Consider the following 25,921-nt stretch of genomic DNA (forward strand, 5'->3'; position numbering starts at 1 on the left):
AAACCAGCTAAAAAGCGAATCAAAAACACCCAACCACTAATCCCTCCTACTAACACAATGTCCATATCCCACAAATCTTCCTTACATCCATGTGGCTATCCAACCATCTTTTAAAAACCTCCGATGTATTTGCCTCTACCACCATACTAGGCAGGGCATTCCGGGTATCCACCACTGTCTGAGTGAAAAACTTACCCCTCACATCCCCTTTGAACCTACCCCTTCTCAGCTTCAAATCATGCCCTCTAGTATTAGACATTTCAACCCTGGGAAACAGATATTCTCTGCCCACTCTACCTGTGCTTCTCATAATCTTACAAACCTCTATCAGATCTCCCCTCAGCCTCTGCCGTTCCAGAGAAAACAACTCACATTTATCCAACCTCTCATGATAGAACATGTCCTCTAAACCAGACAGCATCCTGGTAAACATCTTCAGCACCCTCCCCAAGCCTCAACATCCTTCCTATAGTGCACTCTCTCCTATATCTACAGAATTTTTCTACTTGCACAGATCTTCTATTTTTCTTAATCAAAGAAGTAATCCAATCAGCTTCCTAATTCTATGCATTCAATCAAAAGCATACAGCTGTTGGTTTGCCCTTAACACTTCCACTGACTGTTGTTTCTATGCCCATGTGTACATGCTACACTTCTGTTCAGTTGGTGGATGATCACTCATTTGAAATGGAGGAGGCTGTGGACAGCTTGAACAATTTGACGCTTTTAGATTCTGCTCATGAAGTGTTATTTTTTTTATTACAAGCAGAAGCAACAGAATGAGTGAACAATCTGCCTGAGAACACTGAGGACACAAACAGAGAGGCAGTAGTAGAAGTATAAATGCAGACACCTTGGGGCAGAACAGCAGATTGGTATATCATAGGGCATTGAAATCACAGTAATCTAACTGTGGGAAGATTGCACGAGAGTCAGGCACCCTCAAAACCTAAGAGCACAGGTGCCTAACGCCATGATGGCAACAGTTATACACCGAGTGGATTGAACGATAGATAGTCCGCATCGGACATGAGACCACGCCATATAGTTTTGACAAAGAGCTTGCCCCTACTTCCATGCTAGGGATGACAATCGCTGTGCTCAGTGTAAGTCCTGTACAAGGCTTGGATGAATGCTCCAGCATTCCAGAGTTATTATGTAGGTTATACTTAACATTTCTTCAAGCATCTTGATGTAATGTGCATCATCATCTGCCTATAACCTGTCATTGACCTTATTGAGTTCTCTAGTGCAAAACCAGAGTCTGAGCTTCTCCTCCATGGAACAAGCAGTTCAGCTACCCTCCTCCTGCATCCCCATTCCTCAAGTGTCATGGCACTCATGCCTGGTGGATGAATCAGTGTGCACATCAAACTCAGAGCTACTGAATGGAAGTGTCTGATGGAGTGACACCATGTGCTTGTTTCGCAACACTGCAGATCACCGGTTGGAACCTGGATGTCTTCACTATCTGAATGGGGACAAAAGAGGTACAACAGGAGGTCACTTTGAGTAAAGGCAGCAGGTGATAGGAATTTGCAGCTAGTGAGACGATATTGTGAGAAGCAGGAAAACTGATTGTGAAAAGGGGCATTAGTTCCAAGTATAAAGTCACCTATAACAATCTTCCCTCTGGTTGGTCATTGTATCTGAGATGGCTTGCCTATAATTGCAAGGAGTGCTTCTTATGTAACGTTGACAATGAATTGAGGAATTTACATCAGCTCTGCAATTTGTCATTACTTACCTCCTTTCTCCTGCAAAATAAAAGGAAGGGTGTGGAGGATTCTGTAGTGAATGATGTGCTTGCTACAGTTGTGAACAGTTGGAACCATGTGCAAGATTTGTTTGAGGCAAGGACAAGGGTCTAGTTGTGGAACTGGTGGTGGATTGGATCACTGACTACCAGCCTCTCGCTCACTGCTGCCGGAGGAAGGTGTCTGCGTGTGGCAGTCTCTCTCTCCCTCTCACTCGCTGCTCCAAGGGAAGAGCCTTGCGGTTGACGTGTTCTATTTTCTAATCACTGCTTTTTTTTTGTTGCTATTTTTGGGCAATTTTGAATTGGGGCAGCCTGCAGATGATGAACACCGTGCTGAAATAAAATATGCCTTTTGATTTTTGTGTTTTATATTCTGTGTTTTCAATCAATTTTTGTTGCCATTTGTGCAATTTGAACTTTTTTTGCACATGCTGGGGGGGAGGTGTTTGATAGTTTTTTTTTCCTTTGAACAGGTCCCACGGTTCTTGTTTCATGGCTGTCTGTGGGGAAGATGAATCTCCGGGCCGTATATTGCATACGTACTTTGATAATAAATGTACTTTCAATCTTTGATGTGTCGATATAGTCACCCTTGTACACACAGGTGAGGGCATTACATTTCTATCCGCACGGGGATCAGGATCCCAATGGCTTTTGTTTTCCTGGCTGCCACCTCATTAAAATGCTTCATTTCTGACCTCAGTATCTTCTTGCTGAGCATGCCGGTCCTCTCCACCTCATCTACAAGAATGTCCGAGAGAACATTAAAGATGTGGAGTGCTTGCTCACTGTCTCGCAGTCACTGTTAATGAATGGCTTAAATGATGATGCTGGAGTTTATCTCACATGTAAATCCTGAGTGTAATAACAAACGGACACAGGAATATGTCCTCAAAGAATCTTCCTACAGACTGTCATGAAACAAAGAAGAACCATAAAACCCATTCCAGGAAAAAAAACATCAAACTCTCCCTCCCCCGCAACATGCAAAAAAAACCATCAAATTGTGCAAATGGCCACAAACAATTGATGCAGAATAAAGTGTTACAGTTACAGAGAAATTGCAGTGCACACAGTCAATAAGTTGCAAGGTTATAACAGGAGTTCGAGGTCAATATGAGGAATGTATGGGTAATGGGCAGATGGACTGGTGGAAGAGGTGAAAAAGAGAGCAAATGCAGGCTGGGTGATTCTGGAGGAGAGAGAAACAGGGCAGATGGGGAGCAGTTAATGGAAGATGGAGATTTCAAAGTTCATGTCAGCAATTAATCTCTAATTACTTATCTTTAGACTCATGTCAGAAATACTGCAGGCTGAGAACAGACATATTGGGAATGAGGAGATGGATTAAAGTGTCTGGCAACTGGAAGTTGCTACAGTCTATGTCCAATCGTACACATGTAGAGGAACTCATCTCTTCAACTTGTTTCCATAGAAGTCTAGAGGATGTGCAAGTGCTGAAGAATTAACAGAAATTACTGGAAGAAATGTTGCAAGTTTCTATGTATTTCAGTGGAGTAAAGAAAATTACAGTGGTACAAGAGAGGAGTTGGCCAAAGTAAATTGGAAGAAGATGCTGACAGAGGTGACAGCAGAGCAGCAATGGCTTGAGTTTCTTGGAAAAATGAAGAAGGTGTCAGATAGACATATTCCAAAAACAAAGAAATACTCAAATGGCAAAATAGTACAACCGTGGCTGACAAGGGAAGTCAAAGCTAATATAAAAGCAAAAGAGAGGGCATACAACAAACCCAAATTAGCAGAAAGATAGAGGATTGGGAAGCTTTTAAAAACCTACAGAAAGCAACTAAAAGAATCAGTAGGAGGGAAAAGAGAAATATGAAAGCAAGTTAGCAAACAATATCAAAGGTGGATAGGTAAAGCTTTTTCAAGTACATAAAAAAGAGCAATGAGATTGGATATAGGACCGCTAGAAAATGAGGCTGGAGAAATAGTAATGGAGATGGCAGATGAACTAAATGTGGAAGACTTCAGAAGACACTAGCAGTATGCCAGGTCTTGAAGGGTGTGAGGGAAGAGAAGTGAGTGCAGTTTCTATTATAAAGGAGAAGGTGCTCAAAAAGTTGAAAGGCAAAAAGGTACTTAAGTCAGCCAGACCAGATAAACTGAATCCTAGAGTTCTGAAGGAGGTAGCAATAGGACAAAGTCAGCATGGTCTCCTTAAGAGAAAATCTTGCCTGACGAACTTGTTGGAACTCTTCGAGGAGATTACAAGTAGGATAAATAAGGTGATGCGGTCAATGTTGTACATTGGATTTTCAGGTGGTCTTTGACAAGGTGCCACACATTAGGGTGCTTACCAAGTTAAGAGCTCATGGAATTACAGTTAATTTACTAGCATGGTTAGAGCATTGGCTGATTGGTGGGATGACCAAAGTGAATGGGAACAAAAGGCTCTTTATCTGGTTGGCTGCCAGTGACCAGTGGTTTTCTGCAGGGATCAATGTTGGGACCGCTACTTTTTATGCCATATATCAATGATTTAGATGATGTAATAGGTGGCTTTGTTGCCAGGTTTTGCAGAAGTTATGAAGATTAGTGTAAGGTCAGGTAGTGTTGAAGAAACAGGAAGGCTGCTGAAGGACTTAGACAGATTAAGAGATCGGGCAATAATGGCAAATGAAATACAATGTTTGGAAAATACATGGTCATGCACTTAGGTAGAAGAAATAAATATGCAAACTATTATCTAAACAGGGAGAAAATCCAAAAATCTGAGATGCAAAGGGACTTGAGAGTTCTTGTCCAGAACACCCTAAAGATTAACTTGCAGGTTGAGTTGGTGTTGAGGAAGGCAAATGCAATGTTAGCAATCATTTCAAGAAGTCTAGAATATAAGAGCAGGGATGTGATGCTGAGGCTTTATAAGGCACAGGTGAAGTCTCAGCTTGAGTATTGTGAACAGTTTTGGGCTCCTTATCTAAGAAAAGATGTGCTGGTATTGGAGAAGGTTCAAATGAGGTTCACAAGGATGCTTCTGGGAAAGCAAATGTTATCATATGAGGAACATTTGATGGCTCTGGGCCTGCATTTGCTGGAATTTAAAAGGATGAATGGGGATCTCATTGAAACATTTTGAATGTTGAAGGGCCTAGAAAGAATAGACGTGGAATGGATGTTTCCTATGGTGGGGGTGTCTAGGACATGAGGGCTTAGCCTCAGGATAGAGGGGCATCCATTTCAAATAGAGATGCGGAGAAATTGCTTTAGCCAGATGGTGGTGAATTTGTGGAATTTGTTAATTCCACAAGGCCAGGTCGTTGGGTGTATTTAAGGCAGAGATTGATAGGTTCTTGATTGGCTATGACATCAAAGGTTACCGGGAGAAGTCCAGGGAGTGGGATTGAGGAGGGAAAAAGGATCAGCCATGATTGAATGGCAGAGCAGAATCAATCGGCCAAAATGGCCTAATTCTGTTCCTGTATCTTATAGTCTTAACTAAAGATGTCAGGAATGCTTAGCAACAGAATTTATTCAAAGTGTCATTACCTGGGAGCTAAAGTGTGTTTATTCTGACGATGAAACAGTGTAGGGGAGAAAGAAAAACAGAATTCGAGTAGGTGAAGATGGGGAATTAAAATGACAGCAGGAAACTGAGCAATATTTCAGACTGAACCATTTTTGAGATATGGCTGTTGTTAGTAAGGCTGACAATTATTTTTTTATAGACCACCCAATAGTAACAGGGACATCGAGGAGCAGATTGGGACACAGATTCTGGAAAGGTGTAATAATAACAGAGTCATCGAGGTGGGAGATTTTAATTTTAATTCCCAAATATCAATTGGCATATAAGTATAAAACACAAAATCAAAAGGCATGTCCCTAGAGCAAGGGGTTTAGTTGGGGTGGAGTTTGTTAGGTGTATTCAGGAAGGTTTCTTGACAATATATGTAGATAAGCTTACAAGAGGAGAGGCTGTACTTGGTCAGGTGTCAGGTCTCTCAGTAGGAGAGCATTTTGGAAATAGTGATCACAATTCTAACTCCTTTACCATAGCATTGGAGAGGGATAGGAACAGACAAGTTAGGAAAGTGTTTAATTGGGGTAAGGGGAAATATGAGACTATTAGGCAAGAACTTAGAAGCATAAATTGGGAACAGATGTTCTCAGGGAAATGTATGGAAGAAATGTGACAAATGTTCAGGGGATATTTGTGTGGAGTTCTGCACAGGTACATTCCAATGAGACAGAGAAAGGATGGGAGGGTACAGGAACTGTGGTATACAAAGGAGGTTATAAATCTAGTCAAGAAGAAAAGAAGAGCTTGCGAAATGTTCAAAAAACTAGCCAATGATAGAGATCTAGAAGATTATAAGGCTAGCAGGAAGGAGCTTAAGAAAGAAATTAGGAGAGCCAGAAGGGGCCATGAGAAAGTCCTGGCAGATAGGATTAGGGAAAAACCCAAGGCATTCTACAAGTATGTGAAGAGCAAGAGGATGAGACGTGAGAGAATATTGTCATTTTTAAAAAATTGAATAGGTATATGGACAGGAAAGGAATGGAGGGTTATGGGCTGGGTGCAGGTTGCTGGGACTAGGTCAGAGTAAGCGTTTGGCATGGACTAGAAGGGCGAAGATGGCCTATTTCCGTTCTGTAATTATTATATGCTTATATGGTTATAGAATAGGACCGATCAAGTGCGACAGTGGAAAAGTGTATATGGAACCGGAGGAGGTAGAAGAGGTACTTAATGAGTACTTTGCTTCAGTAATCACTATGGAAAAGGATCTTGGCGATTGTAGGGATGACTTACAGCGGACTGAAAAGCTTGAGCATGTAGATATTAAGAAAGAGGATGTGCTGGAGCTTTTGGAAAGCATCAAGTTGGATAAGTCACCGGGACCGGACGAGATGTACCCCAGGCTACTGTGGGAGGTGAGGGAGGAGATTGCTGAGCCTCTGGCGATGATCTTTGCATCTTCAATGGAAACAGGAGAGGTTCCGGAGGATTGGAGTGTTGCAGATGTTGTTCCATTATTCAAGAAAGGGAGTAGAGATAGCCCAGGAAATTATAGACCAGTGAGTTTAACTTAAGCAGTGGTAAGTTCCTGGAGAAGATCCTAAGAGGTAGGATTTATGAGCATTTGGAGAGGTATAATGCGATTAGGAATAGTCAGCATGGCTTTGTGAAAGGCAGTCGTGCCTTTCGAGCCTGACTGAATTTTTTGGGAATGTGACTAAACACATTGATGAAGGTAGAGCAGTAGATGTAGTGTATATGGATTTCAGCAAGGCATTTGACAAAGTACCCCATGCAAGGCTTATTGAGAAAGTAAGGAGGAATGGGATCCAAGGGGACTTTGCTTTGTGGATCCAGAACTGGCTTGCCCACAGAAGGCAAAAAGTGCTTGTAGACAGGTCGTATTCTGCATGGAGGTCGGTCACCAGTGGTTTGCCTCAAGGATCTGTTCTGGGACCCCTACTCTGTGATTTTTATAAGAGGAAGTGGAGGGATGGGTTAGTAAATTTGCTGGTGACACAAAGGTTGGAGGTGTTGTGGATAGTGTGGAGGGCTATCAAAGGTTACAGTGGGGCATTGATAGGATGCAAAACTGGGCTGAGAAGTGGCAGATTGAGTTCAACCCAGTTAAGTGTGAGGTGGTTCATTTTGGTAGGTCAAATATGTTAGCAGAATATAGCATTAATGGTAAGACTCTTGGCAGTGTGGAGGATCAGAGGGATCTTGGGGTTTGAGCCCATAGGACACTCAAAGCTGCTGCGCAGGTTGACTCTGTGGTTAAGAAAGCACACAGTGCATTGGCCTTCATCAATCATGGGATTGAGTTTAGGAGCTGAGAGGTAATGTTGCAGCTATATAGGACCCTGGTCAGACTCCACTTGGAGTACTGTGCTCAGTTCTGGTCGCCTCACTATAGGAAGGATGTGGAAACCATAGAAAGGGTGCAGAGTAGATTTACAAAGATGTTGCCTGGATTGGGGAACATGCCGTATGAGAATAGGTTGAGTAAACTCGGCCTTTTTTCCTTGGAGCGACGGAGGATGAGAGGAGACCTGATAGAAGTTTATAAGATAATGAGAGGTATTGATCGTGTGGATAGTCAGAGGCTTTTTGCCCAGGGTTGAAATGGCTAGCACGAGAGGGCACAGTTTTAAGGTGCTTGGAAGTAGGTACAGAGGAGATGTCAGGAGTAAATTTTTATTAAAAATGCAGAGAGTGGTGAGTGTGTGGACTAGGCTGCCGGCGATGGTGGTGGAGGCAGATACGATAGGGTCTTTTAAGAGACTCCGGGACAGGTACATGTTGCTCAGAAAAATAGAGGGCTATGGGTAACCCTAGGTAATTTCTAAGGTAAGTACATGTTCGGCACAGCATTGTGGGCTGAAGGGCCTGTATTGTGCTATAGGTTTTCTAAGTTTCTATCTCAGGTGCTGTTGAGAATGTTATGGAACTGAAAGAGAGGTGAAGGAAGAGGAGGGTCAAGTCAGAGATGGACAATGTGAGAGCAAGTGAGAAATTTACACCAAACGTAATAAATTTTTCTAGTTCAGGATAAGAGCAAGTAGTGGCACTGTTAATACAATAATCTACCTGATAAAGGGGGATGAAGGAGATAATTTTTTAGATACTTGATGAAGTTAGAATTAGTTTGTACCCTTACAGATTTTCACAATAGCACATTTATTTGGAGAAAATGAGTGGAATATCTTCACGGAAACTGAGTATAATCAGGAGAAAGATGTAATGGAAGGCAGGTTGGGTTTCTGATTAAAGATAAAGTGAAAGGTCTTTAATTTCCACCCAGTTGTTACCTTCAGGAAGTGCATGTCTGACACACCCTTCCATTCCTCCACTGCCCTATCTCACCAATAGACTAGTGCTAGGTAACCAATACAAGCCCCATGCCACTTATTGCTAATTTTGACTTCCTCTGGTATTTTGTGTATGTTGCTTTGAATTTCCAGCATCTGCAGATTTTCTCATGTTTGCGCTTGACTTCTTCCTGCTTTATTTCTGATATAACCTCCATTCCATTCTCTGTTCCTCAGTCTCTTTTACATTCATTTTTACAATAATTCCTATCATTACAATATTCCTATCAAAGGTCCTCTGCATCCCCACCCCTAGTATGTATGTTACAGTTCCTGCAATGTTGCACTCCTAGAACTTTCCAATATTCTGAGTAAGCTCATTTTCTATGCCAGAATTCTTAACATTCAGTAGATTATCCCCTAGAATTTCTAACATTTCCAAAGCATTACCATTGCCAAACACATCTTGCCCTCACTTTGCCTTTACAGAGAAAGACTTTTCCCTCTACAATGCTCTTAGTTATTCTTCCATCTTCACCATTTCCCTTCCCACAGGACCTTTTTGATTAAAAATATACCTCTTTTTATATCTTCTGGAGCCAGGAACTCTGTTTCCATAGTAAGCATGGTTTATATACAGTTCTTTTGAGGTGCTACCCTGCATTCACTATCCATGATGTAGTCTGGTGTCGTGTACAATACACAGGGGTGATAAATTTCCAGGTTAGGTACCTGCTTTGCACAACACTACAAGCATGCCCCATCTTCCAATTAAGACATATCATAACCTTCTGGACATAACATCAAGTACAACCACCATTTCTAGCGCCCTTATTTCAGATTTCCAGTATTATCACTGCATTTTTGTTAATTTCAAATATTACTGTGTATTCAACAGCTCTTACACATAAGAATCTGCTCATGCATGTTAACTCAGTGTGTTTTGTCAGGATCACTCAGCTCTTGACCTCATCACAATCTTGATCCAAGCACGGACCAAACAGCAAAATCCCAGTGGTGAGGTTAGACTAACTGCTCTTGGCAACAAGACACCATTTGACAAAATGTGACACATGGAGCAGGGAGTGAAACTAAAGTCAATGGACAATAATGAGAAAATGCTCATACCTCATACAAAGAAAGATCATTGTATTTGTTGGAGATGAACTATGCTAGCTTCAGGACATCACTGCAGAAGCTCCTCAAGGCAGAGTCCAAGCCCCAGCTGCCTTCCTGACCTTCTACTCAGTGTAAGAACAAAAGAAACAAACCAGCTAGCCCTTAGCACATGCTCCACTATTCAATGAGTTCACACCTCATACTTAACCTCAACAAATTTTCCTGTATTAATCCCATAATTTTCATTCCCTTACTCTCAAAAATCCAATGAATATCTGCCTTAAACATATTCAGTGACTAAACCTCCACTGCACTTGTATAGAGAATTCTAAGAACCATGACTATCTGGTGAAGATATTTCATCTCTGTCCTGAAAGGCCAGATTTTAATTTTGAGATTGCAATCCCTCGCCATCTATCATTACAGCTCTGTTATTTACTTCAGCTTATATTTTCTTTCTCTCCCTCTCCCTCTCAGACTTTTAAGATCAATCCCCCTTCACTATCTTGTGTCAAGATCACAGAGCATCCTAAACCTGAAATATACAGCTAGATCTCGGACCACCCTCCTCACTGGAATAAAGACAGTACGTTTACAGAATGACTGCGGCAGTTTTAGAAGACAGTTTACCATTCCCTTCTAAGAGCAATGAAAGATGAGCAATAATTGCCTTGACAATAAAAATTAATACAAAAATAACAGATCCTGAGACTTTTACTAACTTCCATTGAGTCCCCTAATTTAGCCTTCCTTTCTTTCTCTCCTCTCCCCAAAATTCTCTGCCATTTAAAATGTTTTCACTTCTAAACATACCTAGTTCCGGTGTGAAAATGAAACATTTAGGACATTAACTCTGTTTTTCTCTCCACTAATACTGCCGAACACAGCATTTGAAGGGTCGTGGCCCAAAATGTCAACTGTTTATTCATTTTTTAGGTTATGATCATATTTCCAACATCTGCAGTATTTTGCATTTGTAAATGAGGTTTTGATGTTTTAAGAATTACTTAGATCCATTGATGTAAGTATTTCAACTGTTAAACATGTCCTCAAGACTTTTGCGTCTGTTATATAACAAGGAAATACACTCAGTGGCCACTTTATTATGTACACCATACACCTACTCACAGATATCTAATCAGCCAATCACATGGCAGCAACTCAATGCATAAAAGCATGCAAACATGGTCAAGAGATGCAGCTATTGTTCAGAACAATCATCAGAATGGGGAAGAAATGTGATCCGAGTGACTTGGACTGTGGAATGATTGCTGGTGCCAAAAGGGATGGTTCAAGTATCTCAGCAACTGTGATTTCCTGGGATTTTCATACTCAATAGTTACTAGAGTTTACAGAGAATGATGTGAAAAACAAAAAACAAAATCCAGTGAGCAGCAGTTCTATGAGAGAAAACACCTTGTTAATGACAGATGTTGGAGGCAAATGGCCAGATTGGTTCAATAAGACAGGAAGGCAACAGTAACTCTATGTGTTACACAGTGATGTGCAGAAGAGCATCTCTGAATGCACAACACATTGAACCCTGAAGTGGAGACTATAGCTGCAGAAAACCATGAACATACATTCAGTAGTCACCTTAATATTCAGGAGGTATATTGGACTTCAAAATTTCTTATTCTGTGTTTATTTATTTTCTGGAATGATACTGTGATATTTGACTCAAATAATGAGGATGTCATTATTCAGACACACTCTAGTAACCATCCATCAACAGAACAAATACCTACAGGCTATAACAAAATAATCTGCCATTGCCTTTGCCTGACTGGTGTTATTTTTCTAGTCCCACCATCAGCCATTATTGTGAATTCAAAACATTTTATTGACGGCCAGTGAACTATCTTGACATATAGTTACCATTGATAAATAAATACAGTAGACATGGTAGAAAAGTTCTTACCAGTACTATGTTGTAATCATCTGATAATCTACTTATTTAAAAAGATATTGACTAAAGGATAAAGTATCTCTGCCCAATGGAAAATAAATATGATTTGATCCTTATTGCCTGTTATAATAAAAAATGGAAACTGTCACCATAAGCAAAACCTTTGCATTAACAGTGTTAAGCTTAATAGAAATGCTTCTGTTCTCAGCCTAGCCATATGCAAATTAATTCTGCCACATCTAAAACAAAACACAGGGATATGAATACCCCCATCTTACCCTAAAGAATTCTTTTGTAGATCCAGCATCCAAAGTTCCGTATGCAATATCAGTTTGCTTAGCAAGGTCCTCTGCACTTTCAATAGGTGACACCATCCGTTCAACCGTCAGGAAAGCAGCTAAGTTAGCCGTATATGATGATATTATGATCAAGGTAAAGAACCACCACACACCTCCAACAATACGTCCCGACAGGGATCTAATAACAAGTGTGAAATGGATTTATAGAATGAAATGTCTTCATTGGAACAGAGTAAGCAATCACATGATATTGAACATAGCATTAAAGCACAAGGAAGCACATTAATGTATATTCTGGCCACTTTTAAGATCATTTAAAAAGTATTTCATTTCTTTCTGTGGAAAATGTAATTGTAACAATTTTAGTGTTGTTAAAAGTGTACTCCTCCAAAACGAGCACAACCTTGTCATAGGGTTTGGAGGCTTTCGTGCCTCAGTGACCCAGAAAGCTATGTTGGCTAAAGTCAGTGCCTTGTGGTTTGGCTCTTGGTTGGGTAACTCATGCCAAACAGGTCAAAGGGTAAAGGCCAGACCAGGAGTGGTCCACTGGTCCTCCAGGTTCAGGGGTTCAGCTCAGGGCTAACAATCCTGACTGGTCAAAAACAAAATTGTTATGGAAACAGCAATGAAGATTCCTTCTACATCTTTGTATGATGAAATGGACAGACAGAGATGGGGGACCTTATTACTGCCCTACATGCCAGCAGTGTTTTGGGCAGTACATAAGTAAAAGTGTACTCTCTATAGTGAAGAGTTTCACTTAGCCCCAATAGACAGTAAAATGATGCTCCTGTCAGTAACATCTGCTGGAAATATGAGGATAAGCCAGACGAAAACAAGATTAGTCATCCCTAATCATAATTTGTATGTTACATTCATAGGATATAATGAAGACAGGTGTATGATTACTATACTGTAAATACAGGGTTAGGCTGGCAGTGAAAAACTAGAACAAATGCTTGAATGACTATCGTCACCTAACCTGGAAAAAGATCATTGAACACATTCAATGACACCCACAAACAGTTGTTACACTCAGATGAGAGAAGCCATGTATCATGCTGAAAATTCAGTCTGCAAAAAAATTCAAACGCTCAGCACTCTGTAAGCAACTTTAAAAAACCATTTATAATTTATCAAAACCAAACATTTTGTAAAAGAAATAGAGGCAAGCAAGCAAATAGAACAAAATTGTTGAAAATTCACAGGTTAAGTGAAAGCAAAATCAACTCAGAAATCCAAGGCTTTTTGCAGCATCGAAAAGTACATTTGTGTTTTCCTTGCTCTGGTATAAAAGATAAGAAGATAAATTAAATTTCTTTTAATTAAGTTCATCAAAAAAATCTGTCAATTCCCATAGGGTTATTTGTGACAAATATCCTAAAACAATCCATACTAGTTTTTTAATTTAAAACTGTAATCTCTGAATATCAACTTCTAACCAAAACAAGGGGCAATAAATTGCTGGTGTCTCTAAACATGCCCTTAGTTACCATATTTGTTTCATTACTAAACCTTAGACTTGCTCAGTCCCATCTCTTCAGATAGCCAGAGATAGCTTTCCCAGTTAATTTATCAACATAAACTAAACTGCATAGTTCTGTACTAAAAATCAAGTGAACATAGCAAAGGGCTGTACATAATACCCTTACATCTGGTCTCATTGCTAATTTTAAATGGGTTGATCTTTAATGTTGTAGTTCAGATGCAACAGTCAGTATGTTACTTTCCAGAAATGGCTAAATTTCATAGATAAATCCAAACAGTCAGTGTCGGGAGGCAACTCAACCACGTGAACATAAAAATTGGGGTACTTGTACTAATCCAAGGATTCCTGTTGTTAAAATATTTAATGTGCATATTATTATTTTCTTATTATAATAAGAAGTTATTATGCACAATGTGATGCAACAGCTAGAGTATTGCTACTGTGATGTTGTAAAACAATAACTTCCCAGACATGATCTCTGTATATAAACAACAGTGGCTGAATAAATGAGAACATCTAACATAGTAAGATAATCAAACTCAGCCAAAACCCATTATTAGACAGGCAGCGTTAGACCCAGCAAACATCAGATATGTATTGTTTCTGATCCACCAAATATTTCTCACTATCATGGTCTTTCTTCGGTTACTTTTTTTTCTAAATTTTACATTAAATACTGACCTAATAAAAGTAAAGACAATGTGCTAGGTGTCTACAGTAATACTCCCTTTGACAGAATATGTAAAGATGCTTATAACTTGGTAACATGAATGTATCAACTCCAACATTATTGTACTAAATTTCAAAACTTATCAGCAAGTGAAGTTGCCTCACCTGTCATAGCCTATTAGAAGGAAAAAGTACAGATGTGCATTAAATACATTAAATTTGATTTTAAATATAACAATAAGGGTGTTTTAATGTTTCTTTCTTACAGGAGCTGGTATTAATCATTCTCAACTGAAGTGTTTCTGTTCAATTTCTAACCTTGACTAATTCCCTTACAAAACAATCTATGTGCAACTCAGTGTAAGGGACAATGTTTTACTGGGAAGTTAGGCTAAGGACTTGATTAAGAAACCAAACAAGTTTTGGGAGGATAAGATGCTCAAATTAAACCATTTGCATTGAGGCTAAATTCAAAGCTGTTTATGGAGGGATCTGGTCACTGTTTTGTATATGGTGTTTGGTAACATTCTTCCAGAGTCATAGCATGGAAACAGGAAGTAGCATGGTTTGATGTATCCATGCTCACTGAGATGCCTATCTACACTAATTCCATTCTGCTGTGTATTTAGCCCATGTTCCTCTATTCATTTCCTATCCATGTGCCTGTCCAAACACTGTGATTGCACCTGCCTCTCCAAATTCCTCTTTGTCAGCTTGTTCCATAAAACAATCAACATCTGTGGGGGAAAACTTCAGATCTCCTTTAAGTTCCTCTTCTCTCGCCTTCAACTTATGACTTCTAGTTTTAGACCACCTTAGGAAAAATACTGTCTGCACTATCTACACCTTATGCAATTTTATAAACCTCAATAAGTTCACAGCTCAGCCTCCGGTGAGAACAATCCCAGTTTATCTAATCTCTTGTTATAATGAAAGCCCCTGAATCCAACAATACCCCAATGAATCCTTTCTGCACTCTTTCTAACACTACCACATCCTTTCTATAAGATGGTGACCAGAACTACACATAATATATCAAGTGTGGCCTAACCGATGTCTTGCAACAACAATGTTCCAACTCTGATACTGTGTACCCTTGTCAATGAAGGGAACATGTTCACGGCCCTGTCCACCTGTGTCATCATTTTCAGGGCACTATGAACATGTACTCCTAGGTCCTTTTGTATATCAATGCTTCTACAGTCCCTGCCCTTTACTGTATGTCAGTTAGAACTCTGTAAACCAGGCAGCATAATCAAAGATCCCACACACCCAGAACGTTCTTTTCTCCCCTCTTATTGGGAAGAAGGTACCAAGGCCTGAAAGCACGGACTTCAAGGCTCAAGTGTAGTCTCCATCCTGCTGTTATAAGACTTCATACGGCTTGAGAGTTAGATAGTGTTTAAATTAACAACACTTCCCAATGGAAAAGCTAACCTTATTGTTTTCATAAATACAATTTGAGGGATTTATGAGGTAATCAAATAGAAGAAGAAAGAGCTTACAGTACATATGTGAAAGCAAGAGAGATAGTTATAAAGACTCATAGGGATAATTTCTGTTAACAGTGAGGATTGGAAGTTATAAGTACAACTTCCTGCATCTCTTGTAAATGTTTAACTTTTACTATGTCAGTGTGACAATAGAGATGGCTGAGCTTTTGGGAGATTACATTTCAGAGAGATCAGAATTGTTTTCACTAGAAGGGGGTTTCCAAGCTATCGAATGCCTGTAGCCAAACTCGTTAGTGTGATTTCCAGCAGATGAGGAAAGTGGTTGTTCTGTCTCAGGCAGTATAATAATTGTCTCTTGACTATGCTAATGTAATGGTCTCCAGTTAAGCAAATACCAATTGAACAAATAATAGGACTATCAGTAACCCATTATCTATAGATCTCAGCCTCAAGGAACTATCTTTTATGTACAGTAATGACTACCAAAATCATTCAACAGTCCCAAATATTTTGACATGACAGTCCTCACTGGCTTATGCTATGACATGGTCAGGTGGAAGTTGATCAGAAACAAGAATAGTCTGTCTTTGTTGTAGATACACAGCTAAACAGCTATCTCTATAACTGGATAGGTAAATTCAAAAATAAATTGAGTAAGCCTGTGTTTTGTTCAATAAAATGCCCAAAGGAACTGCAAGGTGAGGACGTTATAATCCCATAGTAAGAGTATGAAGTCCAGAACAGTAGAAAAGGTCCAGGCTTCTGGTGATATAGAGAGTTGTAGTGTTAATATGGGGCTATCCAGTACTGGAGTGGTACCGACTAGAACATAAGTAGGTACTACTTCAGTTAGTCAAATATCACTTATACCTTGCTAGGTAATGCAGTAAGAAGTTTGTTACTTTGGTGAGCTACACTCAATCAATCTAAACTAATTAGTGAAAGGTTATACCAATGGTTACTTGAAGGTACTGCAATCATTCTGAAAATAGGTGAGTATAGTCATTGCTATATTGTTAACATACTGGGTATTGTCATTGCTTTATTTTGCTACCATTGCTATCTTCATAAACTTCTTACAGTACTCTATCAACTGATAAAGACTGAGATATTGATTTCAATCCATTTGACTGAATATTTCACAATATGAGTAGGCAATAAGATTTAAATTGTATGGTTTAATCAGGCTGAATTCCTGATCTTGGTGGCACCAGGGTGAAGGTGAGGTGTTATCTGGAGCCCATTCAACTCCCTATTAGGAGAAAATAAACAAGGAGTAAAAGATGTTATTGGCTGTGAGCTCATGCTTCCAAATGGCAGAGTTTGAAGTCCCTACTGCAGTTTAATCAAGCCAGAAAAACCTGTTCAAAGCCCGGACTATGAAAATAGAAAACACCAAGAAAATACCGTCTGTACTGCGGTTGAAATGAACTAAGCAGCTATTTCTTAAGCCTGATTATGAGCTCTTACCAATGGTACCTGCGGTGGCTATGTACCTGGAGCCAACTCATATGGTTAAGTGTAATTAATAGGATGTTAAAGAAGATTAAAGCTTTAACTCAGAATTATTCCTCAGCTCTTCTTCTGGTTATTAAAAATAACAGAAATTCTGCACCCCCCCCCCTCAATTCTCTGCTCTGGCCTTTTACTTCTTTTCACCTGCCTTTCACCCCCCCTCCCCCCCGCCGAGTCACCATGTGCTATAGTCCACTCTCCTCTCCTATCAGATTCCTTCTTCTCTAGCCCTTGTCATTTCCCACCCACTTTGCTTCAACTATCACCTTCCAGCTAGCCTCCTTCCCCTCCCCCCCCACACCCTTTTATTCTGGCATCTACCCCCATCCTTCACAGTCCTGAAGAAGGGTCTTGGCCTGAAATGTTGACGTTCTATTCATTTTTAATAGATGCTGCCTGGCCTGCTGAGTTTCCCCAGCACTTTGTGTGTGTTAACAAAAACATTTCTGGTTAGATAGCAGCAACACACACAAAACGCTGGAGGAACTCAGCAGGCTAAGCAGCATCTATGGAAAAAGAGAACAGTCGACATTGCGGGACAAGACCCTTCATCAGGACTGGAGAAAAAAAGATGAGGAGTCAGAGTAAGAAGGTGGGGGGAGGGGAGGAAGAAGCACAAGGTGGTGGGTGAAACTGGGAGAGGGTAGGGGTGAAGTAAAGAGCTAGGAAGTTGATTGGAGAAAGAGATACAGGGCTAGAGAAGGGGGAATCTGATAGAAAAGGACAGAAGGGGGAGTCTGATAAAAGAAGACAGAAAAGGGGGAGGAGCACAGAGAAAGGTGATAGGCAGTTGAGGAGATAAGGGGAGAGAGGGAAATGGGAATGGGGAATGGGGAAGTGCGAGAAATTGATGTTCATGCCATCAGTTTGGAAGCTACCCAGATGGAATACCAGGTGTTGCACCTCCAACCTGAGTGTGGCCTCTTTGCAACAGTAAAAGAGGCCATGGCCTGACATGTCGGAAGGGGAATGGGGAGTGGAATTAAAATGGGCTACCACTGGGAGATCCCGCTTTTTCTGGCAGATGGAGTGTAGGTGCTCGGCAAAGCAGTCTCCCAATCTATGTTGGGTCTCATCAATATAAAAGAGGCCACACCAGGAGCACCGGATACAGTATATGACCCCAACAGGTGAAGTGTCACCTCACCTGGAAGGACTGCTTGGGGCCCTGAATGGTAGTAAGGGTAGTGTAGGGGCAGGTGTAGTACTTGTTCCACTTGTAAGGATAAATGCCAGGAGGGAGATCAGTGGGGAGGGAAAAATGAACAAGGGAGTCATGTAGGGAGTAATCCCTGTAGAAAGCAGAAAGTTGGGGGCGGGGGGGGGACGTGCTTGGTGGTGGGATCCCGTTGGAGATGGTGAAGTTACAGAGAACTATGTGTTGGACATGGAAGTTGTATGGGTGGTACAAGAGGAACCCTATCCCTGGTAGGGTGGCAGGAGGATATGGTGAGGGCAGGTGTACACAAAATGGAAGAGATGTGGTTGAAGGCAACGTCAATGCTGGAGGAAGGGAAGCCCCTTTCTTTGAAGGAGGACATAGTATTATTTTCTTAACATCTATCATTTCTTAACCTGATAGTGTCAAACACAATGCATATTTGTAAGTGCAGAATTGTTCCAAGTAAATAACATTTAATTGACCTACATGTATCTGGGCTACCTCTCCAGATACTTTACGAGCAAAAATATAGCTTCAGACTGAGTCTTACTTCTATTCTTCTACAAATAAAGTCATGGCAATATAAATATTTTATAAGTAAGGCATACACTTCACAATTATTAAACATTTTTTCTACTCTCAGATCTTAAAAGTATTATCAATCCAGCACTTGGCTAATAATAATAATTAAAATAAATCTCTATAAACCTTTACTTATTTAATAACTAATAGAAATGCTGCCATGGAAAATGATCAATATGTAGCTTCCAGTCCTATTTAACATCAATAAAGCAATAGGTACATATATTTAAATAGACATACATTGAAAACTAAAGATGCTTCTATATTCTCTCACCCCTTCAGAAGGTTCAAGCTAGCATATTTAATGCTGGAAGATCTCAGTGTTTCAAGGAAAACCACTTCAAGTGAACAGATTAATTTCTCATTTCTCAATGAAGAAGGTGTAGGACTAGGAAACTTCCAACATAAACTATTTATAAAGATATTAACACCTTCTTTACCCAACCATAAATAGACCAATGTGGATAAAAATATACATTGGATGATGAGATGACTGATGAATTAACTAGGCTGAAGATCCTTACCTTTATGAACGTTCCTTGTACTTGCCTTTGTTATGTAAACATGAACCATGGAGAGAGAAATGGGAATATGCAGCAAAAACACGGTATCCCTCCAAGATGACAGTAATGACTATAACCTTATGCATTTTACGGTCTCAGCAGCAGGTGTACATATAAGATCACAATGGAAATACATGAATGACATAACAGTGTACCATTCATGTACTTCTTTGATTTGAAAAATAGTGTTTTTTACATATAGTTTTCCCTCTTCAGGATCAAAAAGTTCATCTTTTGGCAAGATTTTTTCTTTGATTTTGTCAAATGTGAATATATATATACACACACACACTGTGGCATCAGATAGGGACCAAAAATGCACAAAGCTAAAATGCTTGAGTGACCAACCTTGGCGAAATATCGCATCCTTGCTGCATAAAGGCACCCAGAGAAAACCAGAGACTATTAAATATCCCAAATTCATTAGTTTGGTCGTTACTTTGTGTTTCCCGTCCATCTTCGTATTCTTCAGTGTGCCACTCATATGGACTAAATCTGCTGACCAAGAATAAAACTACGCTGACCCCGATGTAAGCGAAGACAATGCACATCCAGATTTCATAAGCTAATGGATCTAGAAAGGAGAATACTCCTGGTTTCGACTTCTGTGGTTTCTTTATCATGATGGATATCCCAAGACTCATGAAGGGCTTTGAAAAGTCGATAACCTCTTCTCTTACCAACGTGATTGTCAGTGGAGCTACTGCAATGTCTGCTTTCTGAAACCACAAAACACAGAAATCATTTTATACTTTGTTAGTAAGTTAGTTTGTACCACTGACAAAATCATTTTCTGTGAACACTCTTCCAACTTTTTTTAAAAAGTTAATTTAGTTTAATTATCCTATTCAGATTAGGACAATAAGACCATCAGATAAAGGTGCAGAATTAGGCCATTTGACCCATCGAGTCTGCTTCGCCATTTCATCACGGCTGACCCATATTTTCTCTCAGTCCCAATTTTGTGCCTTCTCCCCGTATCCCTTCATGCCTGATTAATCAAGAATCTATCAGTCTCTGCCTTAAATATACCCAATGACTTGGTCTTCACAGTCGCCTTTGGAAACAAATTCCACAGATTCACCTCTCTCTGGCTAAAGAAATTCCTCCTCATCTCCATTCTAAAAGGACGTCCCTATATTTTGAGGCTTTGACTTCTGGTCTTAGACTTCCCCACCATAGGAATCATCTTCTCCACATCCACTCCATTGAGACTTTTCAGTGTTATTCTGAATTAAGATTTTCCACTTAATTGTTAGGCTATTTTTCCCATTAGTCAACCTGCTACAATTTACCTGTTACCAATTTTGGTATTACTATATTTCATTGTAGATACTAATCTGAAGGCTGCTAATTCAAAGCTGCTGTAGAAAAGACATTTATTTTGATGAATGTAAAGTGCAATAAAGTCAGGAATTCCTTGTGTTATCCTAACTCAAGGAATTAAAAAAAACTCAGTTCTCCATTGCACCCAACTTTATAATCAAGATACACTTCATAATAAAAATATGCAAATTATTGTTCTTAATGATGTGGAATCTTTTGCATATTAAAGATATAATGTTTACTTAGTCATTATACTGTGCAAAAAGGCAGCTTGATCCAACATCACGGAAATAAATGTTGTTCAACAAATGTCGATTAAATGCAAATTGACTGCAATTTTTGTCATTCTAAATGTTTGTATTTGTACTACCAAATCTGCAATGGAAACATAATTTACATCCATCTTTCAATAAATGCATCTCATTACTTTAGGAAATATAATTAGCAATCATTATCATATGATTTTCTCGATTCCTTCATTTCTGTAAGTAACAGAACAGAGCATCTTACTTTATATTCTGTATGTTGAGATAGATTGAAAACAGTTATATTTCCACAGGTTCTGATAATGACTAAATCATCATTAAAATCCTATTTTCTTGATAATCATGTCTTATCTATTAAGCACAGAGTAATTATTGAATGAAATGTATTAAGTGCACTATATTTGGTTTTCTTACCCCATATACCAATTCTCCAACCATTCCATTCCAAACTTTTGTCTCTGCATCCCTAGCACCGTATTTCCCATCAGGGACAATGGAGAGTTTGTACTTAAAGCCGCAATGTTTAGCTATTTCTGCAGCCAGATCCACACAATAACCTTCGTACTGGTCGTTTCCTTCAAACTGTTCATAATTTTTCTTCAGCATCACGTAGGGTGATTCCTACAAAAGAAAGATTGTATCATAGAACTTTTTTTTTAAATGTCGCTGCAAGATCATAGAACAGTTGAATTTGATGGTAGCAGTCTTGGCTACTCTTAAAATGCCAGACAGAAAGCACAAATGGCTTGATTCTTCCTCCTAATCCTGCAATGGATTGCAGTAAGTCCATTTGATGCCATTTTCTTATGTCACGGTTAAAGGTCAAAGTTCAAAGTAAATTTATTATCAAAGTACATATATATCATTATATGCAGCCCTGGCATTCATTTTCTTGTGGGCAGTCACAGTTAATACAAAGAAACATAACAGAATCAATGAAAGACCACACACAACAAGACTAATAAACAACCAATGTGTGAAAGACAGCAAACCATGCAGATGCAAAAAGAAAAAACAAAAATAATAAATAAATATCAAGAACACAAGTTGGAGAGTCCTTGAAAGGGACTCCATAGGTTGTGGAATCAGTTCTGTGTTGGGGTAAGTGAAGTTCAAGTGCCTGATGGTTGAGGAGTAATAACTGTTCCTGAACCTGGGAGTGAAGGTCTTGAGGCTCCTGCACCTTTTTCCTGGTGACAGCACTGAGAAGAGATCATGGCCTAGATGCTGAGGGTCCTTGATGATAGATGCTCCATGTAGATATGCTGAATGATGGGGAGGGCTTTACCCACGACGGAATGGGCTGTATCCACTTCTTTTTAGGGGCTTTTCCGTTCAAGGGCATTGGTATTTCCATACTGGGCCATTGTGCAACCATTCAATTCACTCTCTGGGTCTGCTTGAAATTATTCGCTCACTAGCTCCTTGTATGCCCATTTCATTGTGCCAAAACCGCTAACCCTTGCTAGAATCTTCCTATTGATCACATGGTTACCTCTCCTCTATTCACTTGGTACTTTGAACTAAAGGGGCTGTTATTACATTAAGTTTTACACATGCTGGATCTATCACCAAGATATATGCTCATCCAATTATTAGTTTAACTTCCACCACCAACATGACTTGATGTTGCTGAACAGCAGATCATCTTTTGTCGGGTAAACAATTAATTTTTGTTGTACTGCAGATCATGGTGTTTCTTGGTAGGTGGAGGGTGCTGATGCTGTTTTGTGGAGGTGGGTGAGGGTGGGGGGAGTCATTGCTTTGTTGCTACTTGTAGGTGTATAAGATGATGAGAGGCATTGATTGTGTGGATAGTCAGAGGCTTTTTCCCAGGGCTGAAATAGCTGCCACAAGAGGACACAGGTTTAAGGAGATCGGGAGTAGGTACAGGGGTTAAGTTTTTTTACGCAGAGAGTGGTGAGTGCGTGGAATGGGCTGCCGGCAACGGTGGTGGAGGCAGATATGATAGGGTCTTTTAAGAGACTTTTGGATAGGTACATGGAGCTTAGAAAAATAGGGGGCTATGTGTCACCCTAGTAATTTCTAAGGTAGGGACAAGTTCGGCACAACTTTGTGGGCCAAGGGGCCTGTATTGTGCTGTAGGTTTTCTTTGTTTCTATGTTTCTTTGTGCATGGGAGGGGCGAATGAGGGGCATTGAGGTTCTAATATTTTAACTGTTACTCATTCTTTGGGATTCCCGACTGTTTCCGTGGATGTTTGTGAAGAACAAGAATTTCAGGATGTATATTGTACACATTTTCTGATATTAAATGGAACTATCTAACTATCACCTACTACAGATCAAGGTCATCTTAGTAAGCAATTATGGAACAGCACCACAAATGTGTTACCTGATTTTGCTACTCACAGTGCTACTTGCAAACATTGTTCAAAATTGAGTCATACAGATGGAAAGGGTTGGTAATAATAAGAAGCAAACTTCTAATGTTGTGAACCCTTTATGGAGCCTGGAGTCAATGATAACGCAGTTGGCCAGCTCTTCCAATATGCACGTCAAGGGGTTGCCACTTCTGGAGGAAGAGGGCTGATTCCAGAGTGCAATGGAAGACTCTGGGATGTCAGTCAATAAATGACCCAAAGAGCTTCAGCACCTGAAGCTGCTATTGGACTGCTCTCCCAAATTTACACAACTGCAAGATATCTATTAGCATGAATTTCCAAGGTTGGCCTTGATGGAAGGAAGTGCACAAAATTGGAATCCTGTTTATTTTATTAAAAGCAGATTGGTACAAATGAGTATATTGATCGGCCTTGTTCTGGGTCTGGATTGTAGTGATTTTCTGATTGGTTGGAGCAATATAATTGCAGTGATGGTGATTGAAATTTTGTAACTTAAATGATGTAGCTAACTGAATTAATTTTACTAGTCATCCTGATGAGATTTGAACTTAAGAATTTGGATGCTCAATCCAGGTTAAAAACCTTGCAGTTAAATGACTATGCTAGGATTGCCCAGTTGCTTTTGACACAAAGCTGGTGATCAATATGCTAGCAGATGTAAAGTTGTTATTTCAAAATCAGGTACCTTTTATTAAGACCTATATGATAAAAAGTATCATCAACAGTGTGAGCTTACTGTTGGCAAACTCTGAAGAATTTAATGTATGTTAACATAAATTATGATTGGCCAAATATGAAACAGAATCTGAGATGGCAATAGCTGATGCTAATCAACACCTGGGGTTCCTCTTTTATAAAAGTTTTGTAAGCCCCAAAAACTAAAGAAATTGACATCACTTAAAGAGAAAGCAGTATTTCCAACATTTCAAATGCTTGACATAAGCTGTGATTAAAACAATCATGTCAAAAAGAAAACCTTTTCTAATGAGACAAATAATGCAATTTCAAATTGTTTCCAATTAACAAAACTACAAAGTAAATAGACAAATTTATTAAGATTGCTAAAACATTCTAATTTCACTGATATCTGCATGCAAAGCTTTATCTTTTAATTACCACGGGTAATTCTTTGTAATGTGCTCAACAACATACCATAATACTTGTTACTATAACGGTTTTATTCTCCATTCCTGCGGTTTCATTCCCAGCAAGAAAATCTGTTGCTGTAACAACCATCTTGTCAACTTCATTCCAGTATCCAATCTGTCAGTTTCACAATAAAATTATTAGAAGTATTCAACACCGTTCTGAAATATGAACATCTTTGTGCCACAGAACTGCTGACCATAGCTATAACATCATCTCTGTGGCACGGACTAAGCAGCTCCATGTCATAAGGAGATAAATAAAGTATGCTTCATAACATCTGCCAATGGTAAGATGCTAAAAGTCCCATCAAGAAACTACGTACCAAGTAAGTACATACCTCTTGAAATAGATAACAAATTAGTACCTGGTATCAATGATCCATACTGGAAAGGGTTATATCAGTTTCAAGGGGTAAACAAGTTAAAAATGTTAAATTTAATGATATTCAAAAAATAAATATGAAACAAATTGCAATACAAAGACATAAAGATTGACTTAATCTAGTACCTTCCGAGGGCCGCTATTTTTGAGTTCCATTATATTTACTGTGTAGTTGACTCTTCTTCCAAATTGATCAAACTGGATATTTCCTGTCAAACCATCAATGCGAACCTATATTTAGAAATGATTGTGACAAAAGAATATCCTTTTAGCTTTTTTAAAACATCATTTATAAGCTGTGTATATCATAATTTAGCAACTGAATGTACTGTTAAATGGCACTCCATAAGAATCATTTATCAAGACAGTGAGAGTATTTCCCAAGATGAGTATCTCTGACAACCTTCCCCAATTTTTTTCTTGCAAATTGGTTTCTTTTAGGATATTAATGCCAAAATAATGAGAATAGTCAGCATTCAGACCCTTTGTCTGTTTTCAGTCAGTTAAAGCACATCATAAAGAGTATCTTTGTCAAAGACAAAAATATTTTTTTCTGCAAAGAGGCTACGCAGTCCGCAATCAAGTAATTTTGGTCTGCAATTTATTTTTATATACGACAACATTGAAAACTGACCTATTCATCATATGTTTGGATTGTCAGAAACCTTGCAACGATGTGGTCATAAACACAAAGCTTGCAGTAGCAGTATTTATTATACTTATGATTATACTGTGCAAGGAGCAAACATACCCAGATGATTTAATTCACAGAACACAGAATATAGAAAAATACAGTACAGAATGTCCCCATCAGCCCATGAAGCTGTGCGGACCAATATAAATCTACTCTATGATCAATGTTACCCTCCCTCTTACACAATCCATAACATTCCATTTTTCTTACATTCCTGTGCCTGAAAGTCCCTATTGTATCAGTCTCTACCACCATCTCCAGCAGTGCCTTCCAGGCATGCACCACTCTCTGTATAAGACACCTACCTTTAACATCTCCCTGGAACTATCCTTCACTCAACTTAATCCAATGTCTTTCTGTATTGGCCATCGCTGGTGCCCACTCTATCTATACCTCTCAATCTTATACACCTCTCTCATCTTCCT

General features: G+C 39.4%; 1 protein-coding gene across 11 annotated transcripts in view; it reads right to left on the bottom strand.

Annotated features, from left to right (window-relative positions):
- Positions 1 to 25,921, bottom strand: part of gria2b (glutamate receptor, ionotropic, AMPA 2b) — a 129,536-nt gene that overhangs the window by 6,836 nt on the left and 96,779 nt on the right. For all 11 annotated transcript variants that reach the window (XR_012098658.1, XM_073043014.1, XM_073043017.1 and 8 more), the window contains 5 exons: positions 24,929 to 25,033; positions 24,425 to 24,535; positions 21,322 to 21,528; positions 19,664 to 20,034; positions 11,861 to 12,059 (listed from right to left, as the gene is read on the bottom strand). Coding sequence is in view for 10 of the 11 variants with exons in the window: in XM_073043014.1 (XP_072899115.1) it covers positions 11,861 to 12,059; positions 19,664 to 20,034; positions 21,322 to 21,528; positions 24,425 to 24,535; positions 24,929 to 25,033 (993 nt within the window). In the remaining variant the exon portion in view is untranslated. The remainder of the gene's footprint in view (positions 1 to 11,860; positions 12,060 to 19,663; positions 20,035 to 21,321; positions 21,529 to 24,424; positions 24,536 to 24,928; positions 25,034 to 25,921) is intronic.

Source organism: Hemitrygon akajei, chromosome 4, assembly GCF_048418815.1.
Source record: "Hemitrygon akajei chromosome 4, sHemAka1.3, whole genome shotgun sequence".
NCBI classification, from domain to species: domain Eukaryota; kingdom Metazoa; phylum Chordata; class Chondrichthyes; order Myliobatiformes; family Dasyatidae; genus Hemitrygon; species Hemitrygon akajei.